This window comes from Schistocerca nitens, chromosome 1 (genome assembly GCF_023898315.1).
Source record: "Schistocerca nitens isolate TAMUIC-IGC-003100 chromosome 1, iqSchNite1.1, whole genome shotgun sequence".
Taxonomy (NCBI): domain Eukaryota; kingdom Metazoa; phylum Arthropoda; class Insecta; order Orthoptera; family Acrididae; genus Schistocerca; species Schistocerca nitens.
Window position 1 is genome coordinate 31,951,493 of NC_064614.1, and position 18,147 is coordinate 31,969,639.

Below are 18,147 nucleotides of genomic sequence, written 5' to 3' on the forward strand. Positions count from 1 at the left end.
GCATTGTATTCATAGCACAACGCTCTTGGCTAAATGAGTGATTGGAATCATCCCACATAAACAGATTCACCTGCATATCAAATCAGTTCACTCCTATGTTCACAACCTCAAACAGGCATTCCTGTCGCGGGGGCAAACAACTGAAACTTAAATAGGACTACACCTACTTACATACACTGCACACCACTGTGAAGTGCGTCGAGGAAGATATTTGGCATTGTACCACAAGTATACCCGTGTTAATCGGACTCGGTACGGACCCCACACACTTGAGTCATATTCTGAGATGGGAGGCACAACTTACACTACTGGCCATTAAAATTGCTACACCACGAAGATGACGTGCTACAGACACGAAATTTAACCGGCAGGAAGAAGATGCTGTGATATGCAAATGATTAGCTTTTCAGAGCATTCACACAAGGTTGGCGCCGGTGGCGACACCTACAACGTGCTGACATGAGGAAAGTTTCAAACCTATTTCTCACACACAAACAGCAGTTGACCGGCGCTGCCTGATAAAACGTTGTGATGCCTCGTGTAATCAGGAGAAATGCGTACCATCACGTTTCGGACTTCGATAAATATCGGATTGTAGCCTAACGCGATTGCGGTTTATCGTATCGCGACATTGCTGCTCGCGTTGGTCGAGATCCAATGACTGTTAGCAGGATATGGAATCGGTGGGTTCAGGAGGGTAATACGGAACGCCGTGCTGGATCCCAACAGCCTCGTAACACTAGCAGTCGAGATGACAGGCATCTTATCCGCACGGCTGTAACGGGTCGTGCAGCCACGTCTCGATCCCTGAGTCAACAGATGGGGACGTTTGCAAGACAACAACCATCTGCACGAACAATTCGACGACGTTTGCAGCAGCGTGGACTGTCACCTCGGAGACCATGGTTGCGGTTACCCTTGACGCTGCATCACAGCAGGAGCGCCTGCGATGGTGTACTCGACGAACCTGGGTGCACGAATGGCAAAACGTCATTTTCTCGGTTGAATCCAGGTTCTGTTTACTGCGTCATGATGTGTTTGGCGACATCGTGGTGAATGCACATTGGAAGCGTGTATTCGTCATGGCCATACTGGCGTATCACCCGGCGTGATGGTATGGAGTGCCATTGGTCACACGTGTCGGTCACCTCTTGTTCGCATATACGGCACTTTGAAGAGTGGACGTTACATTTCAGATGTGTTACGACCCGTGGCTCTACCCTTCATTCGATCCCTGCGAAACCCTACATTTCAGCAGGATAATGCACTACCGCATGTTGCAGGTCCTGCACAGGCATTTCTGGATACAGAAAATGTTGGACTGCTGCCCTGGCCAGCACATTCTCCAGATCTCTCACCAATTGAAAACGTCTGGTCAATGGTGGCCGAGCAACTGGCTCGTCACAATACGGCAGTCACTACTCTTGATGAGCTGTGGTATCGTGTTGAGGCTGCATGGGCAGCTGTACCTGTGCACGCCATCGAAGCTCTGACTCAATGCCCAGGCGTATCAAGGCCAGAGATGGTTGTTGTGGGTACTGATTTCTCAGGATCTATGCACCCAAATTGCGTGAAAATGTGATCACATGTCAGTTATAGCATAATATATTTGTTCAAGGAATACCAGTTTATCATCTGCATTTCTTCTTGGAGTAGCAATTTTAATGGCCAGTAGTGTAACATCTCTGGTAGTGAATGTTTACGTCTTACGATGTTAGCGCGGTCGTTGGCGAAACCACGATGGATGTCTGGCGAAGTAGTGTTTGCTTTTAGGCAACAGCATCTCGGCGTCGAGGCCGAGAGGAGAAGAAATGGGTCGGAACGGCGCCGGCAGCTCGCTCATTACTCGGCTGCGCCGCGGCGGCTCCCGCAGACCGCACACTGCGGCCGCCATGGCCGCCGCGCCGGCCGCGCTCTTCCTCCGGCCCATTGCAGCCAACACCTGCGAGAGCTCCGGTGTTCCGTATAATGGGGCGGAACGCCTGCCGGCCCACTTCCCCGTCGCGGTCGATACTGAAGACTGTCTGGCGCCGCAACGCTGTAACGCAATTAGGGCAGCGGCCATTCCACGCTACACCTGCCCGGCTGACTGGCTTCCCTCCCGTCTGTCTGTCTGTCCGGAGAGCGCCGTCGCTCACGAGGGAGCCAATTTCGCTGTTTCTCTAACACAGCCCGCATCCAGCTTCTTCAGCTTGTAAGAGTACAGTACCCTTACGTAGCATCGATTATGCACTATGCAGAGATCATACGTGGTTTAAGCAAAGACTGCAGTGCAGTCAACAATGTGCGAGTGGGTAAGCAGTAGTCGAGTGTTGGAGTCCGTGGGTGGAAGTCGGGTATCAGAGGCTAGAGAGAGAGGTTGCTCGGTAGCGAGGCCGGAGATGAGTGGCAGAATGGCACACAGTGTTTGATGTTCATTACTGTTTATAAATTGAGTGATTTAATTAATAAATTCCAGCATTTAAGAAAGGAGATGTTATCATTTGGTCGTTTTCACAATAACTGAAGTGGACAACAATGAGTCTCATGACAAGGAGGAAAGATATATATTATGCTAAAATAATTGAAATATAACTTCACCTACAGTGTTTGCGAATAATATAGTTCGGTGCGAAACTGGGGGGAGGTCACAAGCTCGTCACGAGTCATCATGCTATAATTTACAAATTTCCAAGAATGCAATTGCACACAAAATGCTCTTACGTATTAAAAATCCAACAAAAACTTATACGTAACAAGATCAACTGCAGATGACAACAATCTAAATCAGTCGACAACAACCTGCGGCCCACGGCCCGGAGGCAGCCCAAATCAAGTTATCGTGCGGCCCTCTGTTCCCAGCCGTAGTTTATAATAATATGCATCCAATAACTAACAGCCAAACCCACAAACGGCAAATAAACTTACTAGCTTCTCAACAGCGTAGTTTTCCTTGACAGTAACAAACAAAAATACTTACAGAGACAGTAATGATCTAAGATGTGCTTAGTTTAAATTGATATCGGTAAATTTGGCAGTGAGCTAAATTCGCTGCTTACCTCATGAGCAGGGCGCGACGGGGAGGGGGGGGGCTATGTAGCACGATCACTGTGTGACAGGCGGAATGCTTTGTCTTGCAGTACTGACAACTAACGGGCTGATGCGACTCCTACCGATTGGTTGCTTTGGTATAAATTTTGGCACGCAAGTGACACGGGTTCATGAATGCGCAATATGCAGACAGTCGTCTTCAAACACGGTACTTCTCTGTAGCAAGGAACATTAAATTAATGAAGCATTTCGTAGCACAACACATAGAGTAGAAGAAAGTTGGCATTGAAATCATTTACTAAACCTCTGTCATGATGTCCCATATTCAAAAGTGCATTTCAATATAAATACAAATACTTTTATTAATCAAACTCATTCGTACACACAGTGAAACCAAGAACACTTTATATATACTAAGATAGTATCTGTCCTTTCGGACATGTCCGAAAGAACCATCTTAGTATATATATATATATAATTAAGGGCCACCGGCCACTTGACCATCTTCTTCTTCTGTGCGAATGCACAAACAGTGCCCGAACTCTTACGGGAATCGGCAACGCGCCGCGAGTAATGAGTATAATGGGCGGGGGCACTACGAATGTACTGCGGGACAATACGTTGAGAATGTGGGTTTCGCGGCAGGCGTGCCAGAGATAAATCCCTGCAGTCGCGCTATCCTCTGTGTTCTCGGTGGCTCAGATGGATAGAGCGTCTGCCTTGTAAGCAGGAGATCCCAGGTTCGAGTCCCCGTCGTGGCACACAATTTCATCTGTCCCAGTTGACGTATTTCAACGCCTGTAAGCAGCTAAGGGTGTTCATTTCATTGCAAGAACACTTTATCATGCAACCATAGTGTCACAACAGTTGGGGTCGCTGAGGTTGGCCACAATATGAAACAGACCAGTCAGTACGATGTACGAGGGCTATTCCGAAAGTAAGGTCCGATCGGTCACGAAATGGAAACGACTATGAACATCCGATAAAGCTTTGCACAGATGTGTTGGGTAGTGTCTCTAGTATAACCCCAGTTAGCATCACGTCGCTCTTCTCATTTCTGAGCTCGCAGTGAGTGCGTAAAGATGTCTAGAAAATAGTGTCTGCCGCCAAGTACGGGGGCCTGGTGAGAAATTTCCCCTGAAGCTATGCAGCTAACATTACATAACTGTCGTGCTGTTTCGTCTTCACGACAATTCTCAGCCGCATTCTGCAGGGGCAATGAAGATGCTCCTGCATCGTTTTCAAATGGAAATGTGAGATTACCCACAATACAGCCCGTAATTGTCTCCCTCTGAGTTTCAGCTCAGGTCACATGAACCGCTGGTTATGAAGACAACATTTCGGCACAAGACAACGAGCCGTAGGCCAGCGTAGAGAATTGGCGGTGAGCACTGGCGGCTGCCTTCTATAGCGAGGGTATGGGAACGTTGGTACAACGCTACGATACACGTCTAAGTCGGGTCGGCGACTATGGAGATAAGTAGCTGCAAGGTGTATCTAACTGTTGCAAATAAAACATTTTTGATTTTTACCGTGGTTCCCATTTCGCGACCTATCGGACCTTACTTTCGGAATAGCCCTCGTATTTCGTATTTTGCCTCCGATTAATTATCAATACTTTTGGTGCTTCACCCACCTTAATTGCTCCGACACTATAGGCAGTCTTCTGGAGGATCATAACATAAGAAGTTATGTACTTTACCAGTTTTATTGATTGGTACATATGTGGCTCTATGTGGCGCCCCGCAATGTCAGTATTGGCTCTTGAACAGAAAAGCTTGACAAACACTGATCTAAATAATCAGTATTAGGAAATAGGAAAACTGAAAACATGACCTCACAGCATGTTCTGATGTACTCTCTATTACTGATGAGCTGCATCAAACGGTTCAAATGGCTCTAAGCACTATGGGACGTAACATCTGAGGTCATCAGTCCCCTAGACTTAGAACTACTTGAACCTAACTAACCTAAGGACATCACACTTATCCATGCCGGACGCAGGATTCGAACCTGCGACCGTAGCAGCAGCGGGGTTCCGGACTGAAGTGCCTAAAACCGCTCGGCCACAGCGGGTGGCTTGAGCTGTATTACTGCCGGGGTTGCGTTCTGGACTACTACAAGAATAAAAGTAATAAAGTGCCAGAACCCTTACTATTATAACCCACAAAATACCTTGACATGAACTCTCGTACACGAGTACTCAATATAGACGAAAACGTAGTCTGTGACAAGTTGTCACTTCCACTAGTAAATAGCCTCCAGATACCTAGTCTGTATCGTTGATGCTGCACTGTTCGTATGGTGGTTCCAATAACAAATGTACCTACTAATACGGCGTATTCCAGTATGGCATTGAAACGTACCCTTAGAAAAATTATAAATGACTGTGCTTAAACTGACACACAATATTTTTAGCGCAACGCAATCTTACTTTCAATAATCCCTACAAAAGAATGGCCCTGACTAACATTAACCTTTACCTTTCACAAATCACTTACCTCACAAAAATCTTCGTTACTCGAACTACTGCAATACAGCGAGCGCGAATACTGCCAGCTAAATAAAAGATTCTAACTACTGAAGGCACTAACTACTGATGGGCATAGTTAGCAAATGAAAGATTTTGATAGAGAACAAACAACGTATTTACCTTCATCAGGTCCACATGAGTGGCTGCTTCTGTCGGAGATCCTTTATCATTGGCTCTCCTGGCCACATGATATCGTCGTAGTCTCTGACACACCCGTAGTAGGCCGGCCGCGGTGGCCGAGCGGTTCTAGGCGCTTCAGTCCGGAACCGCGCGACTGCTACGGTCGCAGGTTCCAATCCTGCCTCGGGCATGGATGTGTGTGATGTGCTTAGGTTAGGTAAGGTTAGTTAGGTTTAAGTAGTTCTAAGTTCTAGGGGACTGATGACCTCAGATGTTAAGTCCCATAGTGCTCAAAGCCACATCCGTAGTAGGTGTGGTAATGTAGACCATCTGCTGTAGGCGATCTCATTGAGGCTCTGTAAGGCCAGGCGCACATCAGGAACCAGCCGGCGAAGAGTAAGGGAGGACAGCGCAGCGAAGGTTTTTGTGACTCGTGGGTGTAAATACAACAGCGCAAATTGAGGCGAAGGACAGGGAAGGGAAGCACGGTGCCTGCTTGCGCCTGCGCCGCACAGTTTCCGAAACTCAATTTACTGCGCGAGCGGTACGAAGATTACGGAAGGCGTAAAGATCACGTGCTCTTGCGGGGTGAGCACGATAGAGGAAATTGCCTCCCAATGTGCCCACCTCTGTGTCGCCAAGTATTTCCTTCGCCAGCTGTCCTGCCCTGCCCTTCATCTTCCGCGTCCCAATGCGCGTCTGACTGCTAACGGCCTCGCCTGCGGCTCATGCAACATATGCAACCCGGAATACAAAGATGCTAGAAGGGATGTCCGTCTGGCTGCGCTAGCAGGAGTACTAAACAGGAAAGCTGCAGGATGACTTCAGATTATTCAGCAACTAATGTCGATAGCACTATTACTTTCTCGTCAAGCATAATTCAGGTATGCTGGCTGTCGCCAGAATCGGAGCGGAGAACGTGTGGAAAACACTGAAATAGAGAAGCGGTATGTGTAGAGGCTTGAAGGAATCACTTCCATTGTACATACGGGAAATGTAAATTCTCAGTAACTTCTTACAGAATTAAAATTATCATAACGCATTTCGCATATGTCCCACAAGGATTTAAATAATGCCAGTCAACGTTCATGGAACTGTTGATATTTGATGTCACGTGATGTTTTTCGAAGAGGTAGTACCTAGTCTTAAATCTGCACCTTGAAATCCCTCTTAGCTCTATGTAGCAGAGGTTTGAGGGCTTGGTTTCCTCGGAGTACTTTCTAATGATCGTCCTGAAGGCTCTGGTGTTTCAGCCTAAGGGTGTCCTACTGTAACCTCCCTCTTACTAATCGGCCTATCCTGCTTGCGATATAAAATATGACCGTCGATCGCGTGTATGGCTAATGGCTTTTTCTAATTGGATAAGGCTATCTTTCTCGAAGACGTGATACCGATAAGTAGGAGGAAAGTGTACAACCGACCCTTCTGATGGAAAGTCTACTAAAAATAAAAAGTAATGAAACCGAACAGGGCTATAATTTGGAAAAAGAAAGTTATTTTGTGCATTCACTCACGGACAACTCTGGACAAAAAAGGGATACCACTGATCATGAATCCAAAAGTTAGACTAATGAATGAAAAGGAAATAATCAACGGTCGCCAGCCCACTAGGGCAATTTACATCCAAAATCCTGTACAAGAAAGAAAAACATGCATTATTAAACACTGACGTGGCAACTTGAAGGTTGTCACGTTTTTTGACACTAATTTTAAGTGAGTATGTAATGATAAAGAACACTGAGAAGTCACTTTTACATTATGTTTGGCATTTAATTTTGAAAAAGACAATCGAGTAATGATTTGAAAATATGGAATTAAACTTTATGTTAGTACTGAACTTCGTTACGTGAACAATGACTTTCAATGACCTCAACATAACGTCATAAAAGCAATTTAGAAAAAAGCAAGCACTTTTTACTTTGCTGTAAACAGACAGTTACAGCTTTTCTTTTGCACTGCACGACGTTTTCAACAGATAGCCCAATAGACTAACTCAAATGGGAAGGAACACTTCCTATTTAAACTTCTGCATCCTACACTGTTGACAGTTATGTGTAGGTGGCAGTTACGTGATTTTTTTTCGGTGATTACAAAATAGAATCGAATGTATGCACTGGGTAGCCGAGGCAGCTAGTTCATGGCGATTCGGTCAACCAAGTAAATGAATGTACTGAACATTCTGCAAACCACTACAGGGAACCTGTGTGTCAGAATTCCCATCGAGTGTGCCGCAATGGTGTTATGATAGAAAGTGAGGCTCAGAGAAGAGGATTTGGTGGTCTGTTGGATTGGTGACAGGTTCCTATGACGGTGGTCTGGGTTCGATTCTAACTTCTGCCGATGATTTTTAATAGGGAGGGTCAGATTCTATTCTCTTCTGGCTACGCCAAGTGAAGAAGGTATAATGGCATTGTGGTCTGAAATTCACATTAAACATGGTATTCCTTCTCTACCAAGTAGACGTTAGGTTGAACCACAATAAAGTCAGGAGTCGCGAAGTGTGGGAACTCTATCACCAGTAACATATCTTATACTAGTTATTTATTTCTAGTGACGAAACAAACGCTATGTAGGATCACAGGACACTTATTCATCTTTTATTTGAGCTTCTGTATGTCGATAAAATTGGTTCTGAACTGGGAATGCAACTCAGACCTCCCTTAACGCGGAATTTGATCCCTTCGTGACAATACAGCTCGACTACAATTTGTTGTTTGTTCAAAACTGCAGATTCCTCAACATCTCCACACATTGCGCGTGAATGGGTTCGAATCCTGGTCTGGCACTAAAGTTTTCATTATGTATAATCAAGCTCTTGCATGGGAGCACCTATCTGCTGGTCGATAATAATTTTGATTTTTAATGCACTTTCATTCGTTGTCAACATCAACGATATCTGACGTTTTTGACTCCCAGTGAGACACAGGACTATTTGAGAGATCACTGTAAGTTCAAGTATGTTATTCCGAGCTGCTGGTGGAGAAAAATTCGGTAGCTGACGTTTCTTTGTGTGTAGTCAACAACGATATGTGTGGAGTTCGATTCCCAGTCAGCACTGAACTCTTCGTCATATTATTTCCCATTCAGAAATGCTCACATGTCGCTGCTGGTGTCACAAAACCATATTTAACGTTCGTTTTCTCTAGAATACAACAGCGATGGGTGCCGGATTGGAGTCCTGGGAAGGAAAAAATTAATGTTTCGTCTCGTCCTTGCAGTTAAAACATCTAGCTATTGCCGAGAAAATCCGACATGTCACACTTCATTGTGCTTCGATAACAATCCGATTAGGTTCTGGGTTAGAATCCCTGTCCAACACAAAGCCTTACCTCACGGCATTTCAACTAAGTTACTTGTGAAGAAGCAGTATTTAACATCTCTCGTAGTTCGTTAACAGTGACAATAGATACTGGGTAGGAATTCGCATCCGTTAAAAATGTTTACATTATGTAATTTAAAGTCGATATTTGCTATCTGATACTGTCTAAAAGCGTGGTATATCGCTCTCTGTATGCCTAGTCAGGAATGACTGTTAGTTTCCGTCAGTCACGAAATCTTAGTCTTCATGACCTGGGTTTGAATCCATACGCAGAACGAGACGGTTCGTCGTGTCATTTGAAGTTCATACATATTCTCAACTAGCTGCTCGTGAATAACTTAAATTTTTAATGTCATTTTGTGTTAAATAACAAGTACGGTATGTTACTTTGAAGAGGAAATCATGAATACGACGGACTTTCTACGTGCATTACCTATCTGACGTAATAATGAGAGTGGTAACATTTCAGTTATATCATTTATTGCAATAAATGTGAGCTTACAAGCCTTAAGCACAGTCTTATCTTTGATAAGGTGTTCCCTGATATTTCTATTATCGTGGTATTACTTTACATCTTGAGTTATTGCGATACAGAGCAGTGTTTTCTAGTGGTGACTTGTTGGAACCATTTTCAATAGTCAAACGACTGTACCAAGGAGCGATTAGAGGACCTGCTAGACATCTGCGTTATGTGAGTTGCGTGCGAATCAGACGAAATGCAATTCAGGTCGTTCGGATACTTTTGAGAATGACTGTACATGATGCCGCCGAAATGGTACTCTCTACTGCGAGAGCGTTAACACCACACTTCCGCACACTACAAGGGCTGGAACCCTTCTCTCCTCTCTCTCTCTCTGCGCGCGCTCTGTGCAACAAACCCCTACCCAAAGGTTTTACAACGCACAAGCACTGCTATTACGTTGCCAGTCGATACAAATAACAATTCCTTTGGCTTTTTCCCAGAGCTTATAAGTTTCACAGTAAAACACAGATAAATACAATGAAACGTCAACAGACTTCTACCTAAATGTACACATACAGTGAATCAATGTCCTTACTTATTAAAAGAAAGCATTTAAATTACAAAATATTTACATACAATTTAAAAAAATGTATATATCGGTATCAGGTGCCATGCATCCTACATTTTCGGTGTTACACTACCAACGTGCGCACAATTTTCACATTCCACTGCTTACATCAAAAGGGAATTAACAGAATTGCTGAAACTTCGCTATTGAATATCTGTCTCTATACATCTCTATTACGCTTTGATGCGGCTTTAATCGACGTTTAGTATTATTGTTTTGATAGTGTTTTACACAGGTTTTTTGGATCTGCCATTGGTTATACTATCCACTGTGGAATTTCCCAACAGAGTTCACCAGAGTAACGTAAGTATCACCACCTAGCGAGAGTTTCACGAATGATTACAGGAAAAGAGCATGCAAAATATACCCCTTGAGCGAAAAATGTCCCGTTACTTTAGTTTTCTTGCTTGCTGACAGATGGAAACGTGCGCTATCAGTAAGTTTCTTTCTGTGAGTGCAATATGCGACAGTTTAGTGAGTTTTGCTTTCTTGCGAATAACAGCAGCATGCCCCGAGTTCGAAAACAATACCTTATGAATTCAGTCTGCAATTTATCAGGTAAAATTTTGGAACATACGGTTAGGATAAAAGTGAAGGAACTTGGTGGTCCGCCGGCCGCAGTGGCCATGCGGTTCTAGACGCTTCAGTCTGGAGCCGCGCGACCGCTACGGTCGCAGGTTCGAATCCTGCCTCGGGCATGGATGTGTGTGATGTCCTTAGGTTAGTTAGGTTTAAGTAGTTCTAAGTTCTAGGGGACTGATGACCACAGATGTTAAGTCCCATAGTGCTCAGAGCCATTTGAACCATTTTTTTGAACTTGGTGGTCCCATATTCCATGTAAACATGAATCAAGAACAAAAACAGAGTAAATCCAGGCAAGGATATACACAAAATTTTAACAGAGCACTGTACGTACAATGCGGCTGAGTGGTTGTGTGCGCTATACTACTTAAAATGCATATTTTTGTAATGCACAAGTGTAAATACGACAAATTCGGTCTGTTATTTTCCATGGCGATTGCTCAGGTTGCTCATGACAGCCAATCACAGCACAAGATCGTGACGTCATGGAAACACCATTGTTTCGTCACGGGATCTGATAAATACCGCGGATTGCGTGCACAAAACGTGAAACATCTGAAGTTTAGAAATGAAAATCCTGAATTTTGGTCATGTTGACAGACTGATCTGTAGCGTCGCCTGAGGTCTAGGTTTAGTTCCGATTTATAAAAGTCGCAACCTTCCCCAGCTTTGAAAACACGAGCCGCGCCTAGTCAAGTGTATTACCCTATGAATCTGTCACAGATAACTTCTGTCCACACATTGATAATGAACAGTTTCTGATGCCTCACCTCTATGGGTACTCGAGGATTTGCATCTGCATATTGTGGTAATTTCGTGTATCATCTCTTGTGAATCCCGCAGCATCTGCAAATAAAATGCAGGCTGTGAATAGATGATCTTTAACGGCACATACCTCAACAGATATTGGTTTCTAGGCATATCATTATAGGACCCTTTCTTCTAGTTTTGACCAATACTGCCTCCGGTAGGGTAGGTGGCACTTTTTTCCAAAGATCCTGCACCAACGCAAACAGCAGCGGCAGCTAAATTAACTAATTCCTCCATGCTGATAGCAACTGTCGCTTACTGAAACGCTTCACGCTTCGCCGTCACAGACCGCTGCAAGCTGGTGGTGATCGTTGCTTGGTGTGTGAGGCGTTGTGAGTGTTCTTTCCACCTAATTTGGACCGAGACTGAAATGATACAGTCCACGAGGACACACGCCAAATGGATCACTCCACTGCTTATAGGTCTGCCCTCACAGATTTTCATTAATGACAGTTTCATGCGATAACATGTGGGTTCCTCCTGTAAAAATCGAATATTCGTTAGTCTAATAATTGATGGTTTCTTTAACACAATGGATCTTATGTTTATATATTTTAAATTTTTGCAAAATCAATTACAGAAAAATAATTTTTTGCTACGAATGATGTTACCGTTTCTCAAATTATACACTCATAAAGTATTTACTGTTCTGCGTGCGTTCGAACCATTTCATGGGAAAACTTTTTCCCTTTGATATCGATACCTAAATAATATGGTTTTGGACAGATTCAACTGCTTCTTAAGACAATGAAAACGCTGTTCACACATTATTTGCTTGATACAAAGGAACAAGAAGAATGCGCTAAGCTGTAAATCAGGCGAATATGGGCAATCAGACATTAAATCGATGTTTATCTCCGTCGACCACTTAATTATATGACGTGCTGGACTGCAGCTGAGATCTTCATGATGAATAATGATTGCGCGTTTTTGGTACTTTTCCTTGATTTCACCGATAACTTGTGTGAAAAAAATTGTTGTGTCATTCAGCAGTAGCTGTTTTTCAAGCCTCTAAAACATGGATCACCTCGAGTTCGCAGAAACTAAAGAAACAAGCAAGTGGAAGCGCTTAGCTAATGAACCATTTTCTAGTGGCTAGCGTTGCTGCCTCTTCATCACGGGGTCCCCGGTTCGATTCCCGACCGAGTCGGATTTTCACCGCCCGGAGACAGGGTGTTTTTGTTGTCCTCATCATCATTCCATCATCAGTCGGGTAGCAGCGAGACTGGAAATGGAAAGATTGGAACTTGTACGGGCGCTGATGACCAGTATGTTGAGCGCCCCACGAACCAACATCATGAACAATGTATACAAGTTTCGCCTCCTGTTACGATGCTGTATTGTAATGTATTTTACATTTCCTTGATCGAATTCTTTGATATCTTTCTTACACCAATTTACTGTCACGAGAGCCAGTTTCATCTCAACACACACACACACACACACACACACACACACACACACACACACACACACAAATAGCTGTCGCGTATTATAAAACAAAAATATTCCCGTTTTCCTCTAACGATTGTAAACCGAAAGCACCAACGAATGTTCACTTTGTTTTTGGAATAAGCCTGATAAAATTGTTACCTACATAAAAACGTTACCTGGTCGTCAACTCAGGTTAAATAATTATACACGGATTTCATAATATCCTCCGAAAATTCTGGAATGATAGCACATATCGATGCGTAGATACCTTGAACCGAAAAATGAATCTTGAGGAATTAATGCCTTTAGCAAGAAATCTAAGTGCCTCAACTAAATATCACGTGCGTAACTCATTTATTCTGTACTTCACAATGAACTATTATTTTGGTAACGCTCGCTACATACGAATAAAATTTTCCAGGAGTCTTCCATCTTTATCTCTTCAGCCACACTCACTCGGCGCGAAGGGTATTCAGTTATCCAGTACTTTTACTTCTTTCTTCGATTTCCACATCTGTTGCAACAACAACAAATAACTATCGATTATACTAATCCCTTATTATGTATTTAAAGCATTGCTGACCACAATACCTTACTCCAGGATAATTAATGTCAGTCTGATGATGTCCATCTTCATGAGCCACAAACAATAAGACGGAAGCATCTTGTCACACAAAATACACTAAAATTACAAAGTAAAGCAATCAGAAATGGATTTATGCGTAAATGACATTCACATACCTGAGTACAAACACATCGTCCCAACATATGTAAATGTAGCACAGTTAGAATGCAATAAGCCAAAAATAATTTGTCGTTGTTATCAAAAATGGAAACACCTCTGCACTCTTTGAACACACATGTTGAATATATACAAAATCTTAGCACGCTTGCAGTCCGGCGCTGCTGTGTAGCGAGTTAACATGGAATTAGCCATTTATGGAATAAAGAATTTCTCGAAACCGTTTTCACAAACGTCTATAAAAATATTGCTGCTATTATGGCGCGATTGGTGGTAATGTATATTCGCTGCCACGCCCATAGCTACTGGATCATACCTTTCAATTGGCCTAGTTTTAGAGGTGACTCCCTGTCGGCAATCTCAGATTTTGTTCAAATATTGTGTGCTGGTTTGCTAAACTTTCAATAGAAACTTCTGTGGATGGTTGTAGATGTTCGAGAAAAAAATCAATCCCTTGAATCTGATATTTTACGCAGGAAAAAGAGTGCTCTTTCATATGGTGGTCAACGCAAACATTAATCAAGCGTCCCTTTCAAGATACAAGGGTTTGGAGGTCACTTATTTTTGCAACAGATTTATTTCCTACGTAACTCACTCCTATCTATCTCACAACTTACATACCGAATAGAAATAAAACTTGCGCATTTTATAAACAAGCTATGAGATAAGGTTATGAAAGAAGTCCTCCTTAAAGCAACTATGGACAAGATCAAGCTATTTAAACTTGGCAGACATTTTCACACAGCCAACTTTTTTGGCAACTTAGATCGAAAATAACGAATCAAATGCCCACAGAACTTTTAGAATGTGCATAATGCACACTGCTGAACCATAGTACCACGTTTTGCACCACTACCACAATTATTCACTGAAATACAGCTCTTGGGACTCGACAAAAATTTTTTAAATGTTGTCGCGCCATTTTGTTGCCTTTCACGTAAAACGCTCTTACTCCCAGAGTATTAAAACTTTGCAGATTTGTGTACACTATGTGATCAAAAGTATCCGGGCTGCTGGCTGAAAATGACTTATAAGTTCGTGGCGATCTCCATTGGTAATGCTGAAATTCAGTGTGGTGTTCGCCCACTCGTAGCCTTGACAGCATCCACTCTCGCAGGCATACATTGAATCAGGTACTGGAAGGTTTCTTGGGGAATGGAAACCCATTCTTCACGGAGTGCTGCGCTGAGGAGAGGTATCGATGTCGGTCGGTGAGGCCTGGCACGAACTCGGCGTTCCAAAACATCCCAAAGGTGTTCTATAGGATTCAGGTCAGGACTCTGTGCAGGCCAGTCCCTAACAGGGATGCTATTGCCGTGTAGCCACCCCGCCACAGGCCGTGCATTAGGAACAGGTGCTCGATCGTGTTGAAAGATGCAATCGCCATCCCAGAATTGCTCTTCAACAGTGGGAAGCAAGAAGGTGGTTAAAACTTTCCACGGGCATTCGCCGTATCACACCCTGCCATCGGGTCGCCACATTGTATACCGTGATTCGTCACTCCACACAAGGTTTTTACACTGTTCAATCGTCCAATGCTTATGTTCCTTAGACCAAGCGAGGCATCGTTTGGCATTTACCTACGTATTGTTTGGCTTATGAACAGCTGCTCTACCACGAAATCCAAGTTTTCTTACCTCCCTCCTAAGTGTCATAGTACGACTTTCCCCGGGCATTCGCCATACCCACACCGTGCCATCAGGTCGCCACGTTGTGTACCGTGATTCGCCACTTCACACAAGGTTTTTCCACTGTTCAATCGTCCAGTGTTTATGCTCCTTACACCAAGCGAGGCGTCGTTTGGCATTTACCGGCGTGATGTTTTCCTTATGAGCAGCTGCTCTACCATGAAAGCCAAGTTCTCTCACCTTCCTCCTAACTGTCATAGTACTTTCATTGGCTCCTTACGCAGTTTGGAATTCCTGTGTGATGGTCTGGATAGATGTTGCCTATTACACATTACGACCCTCTACAACTGTCGGCGGTCTCTGTCAGTCAACAGACGAGGTCGGCCTGTACGCTTTTGTGCTGTACGTGTCCCTTCACGTTTCCACTTCACTAGCACATCGGAAACAATGAACCTAGGGGTATTTACGAGTGTGTAAATCCCGCGTACAGACGTATGACACAAGTGACATCCAATCACCTGCCCACGTTGGAAGTCCGTAAGTTCTGCAGAGGGCCGCATTCTGCTATCTCACGATGTCTAATGACTACTGATGTCCCTGATATGGAGTACCTGGCAGCAGGTGGCAGTACGATGCACCTAATATGAAAAATCTGTGTTTTTGGAGCAGTCCGGATACTTTTGATCACATACTGTATATTCCTTTGATAGTGTACCAAATCAGCACACGAAAAAAATTGAACCAAAACCCGAACAAAATCTGAGATGTGACTCCACCTGCACGCAAAGCAGGCATCTCCGACTTTGCAATAAACGGTGCGTCCTCCTGTGTCAGTGCTTGTGGAATGACGCGTGCGTACATCATGAAACTGAGGCTAGCGCATAGACGCAAGCTCCTTCTTGCGACCCACGGAGACTGGATGCGGAACGCACAGCCCTAAAGCTCCGTCCACTTGTTGCAGGTGGTGGCACGAGTCCGGGACGCCGGTGGCTTCTTCCGGCCGTGTGTGGGCCTCGCAGGAGGCGCTGCACATCCGCGGGGCGCGGCCCGAGGACGCCGGCAGGTGGGAGTGTCGCGTGCACAACGCCTTCGGGGAGCAGCGGGTGCACGCCTCCCTGCAGGTCACCGCGCCGCTAGCAGTACACGTCACGCCGCACCTGCTGGTACGTCGCCCGACATTCATCTGTTATGCTACCGTCAAACAAGAAATTGTTGGAGTGGTCTCGATGATGCCGTTTGCAGTGAACTCTACGTCCCCTTAATATGTGTGTCCACCCTTGAACACATCATTTTTCAGCTCTGGATGGCTAATAAACCCTAATAGGTTACGCATTGGCTGTCGTCCAGTTCTACACTACTGGCCATTAAAATTGCTACTCCACGAAGATGACGTGCTACAGACGCGAAATTTAACCGACAGGAAGAAGATGCTGTGATATGCAAATGAATAGTTATTCAGAGCAATCATACATGGTTGGCGCCGGTGGTGACACCTACAACGTGCTGACATGAGGAAAGTTTCCAACCGATTTCTCATACACAAACAGCAGTTGACCGGCGTTGCCTGGTGAAACGTTGTTGTCATGCCTCATTTAAGGAGGAGAAATGCGTACCGTCATGTTTCCGACTTTGATAAATGTCGGATTGTAGACTATCGCGATTGCGGTGGAATCGGTGCGTTCAGGAGGACAATATGGAAAGCCGTGATGGATCCCAACGGCCTCGTATCACTAGCAGTCGAGATGACAGGCATCTTATCCGCATGGCTGTAACGGATCGTGCAGCCACGTCTCGATACCTGACTCAACAGATGGGGACGTTTGCCAGACAACAACCATCTGCACGAACAGTTCGACGACGTTTGCAGCAGCATGGACTATCAGCTCGGTGACCATGGCTGCGGTTACTCTTGACGCTACATCACAGACAGGAGCGCCTACGATGGTGTACTCAACGACGAACCTGGGTGCACGAATAGCAAAACGTCATTTTTTCGGATGAATTCAGGTTCTGTTTACAGCATCATGATGGTCGCATCCGTGTTTGGCGACATCGCGGTGAACGCACATTGGAAGCGTGTATTCGTCATCGCCATCCTGGCGTATCATCCGGCGTGGTGGTATGGGGTCCCATTGGTTACACGTCTCGGTGTCCTCTTGTTCGCATTGGCGGCACTTTGAACAGTGGACGTTACATTTCAGATGTGTTACGACCCGTGGCTCTACCCTTCATTCGATCCTTGCGAAACCCTACATTTCAGCAGGGTAATGGACGACCGCATGTTGCAGGTCCTGTAGGGGCCTTTCTGGATACAGAAAATGTTCGACTGCTGCACTGGCCAGCACATTCTCCAGATCTATCACCAATTGAAAACGTCTGGTCAATGGTGGCCGAGCAGCTAGCTCGTCACAATACGCCAGTCACTACTCTTGATGAACTGTGCTATCGCGTTGAAGCTGCACGGGCAGCTGTACCTGTACACGGCATCCAAGCTCTCTTGGACTCAATGCTCAGGTGTATCAAGGCCGTTATTACGGCCAGAGGTGGTTGTTCTGGGTACTGATTTCTCAGCATCTATGCACCCAAATAGCGTGAAAATGTAATCACATGTAAGTTTTAGTACAATATATTTGTTCAATAAATACCGGTTTATCATCTGCATTTCTTCTTGGTGTAGCAATTTTAATGGCCAGTAGTGTACTTCCACCCTTGGCCCGAAATCCAGTGATCATGCTCTTTTAGACGGCAGATAAATCGCTCTGTTTACCTAGACAACAACTGCAATGTTCGCTGCATCCCCCCTCCCCCTCCCGGCCCTCTACTCTTGCAGCCACCTGACTTCTGTGAGAGGTTACTGC

The 18,147-nt window shown here is 44.7% G+C and overlaps 1 protein-coding gene across 1 annotated transcript in view; it reads left to right on the forward strand.

Annotated features, from left to right (window-relative positions):
- LOC126262686 (Down syndrome cell adhesion molecule-like protein Dscam2) overlaps positions 1-18,147 on the forward strand; it is a 551,718-nt gene that overhangs the window by 148,422 nt on the left and 385,149 nt on the right. Inside the window, exon 5 of the mRNA XM_049959465.1 lies at positions 16,251-16,452. Coding sequence (XP_049815422.1) covers positions 16,251-16,452 — 202 coding nt within the window. The remainder of the gene's footprint in view (positions 1-16,250; positions 16,453-18,147) is intronic.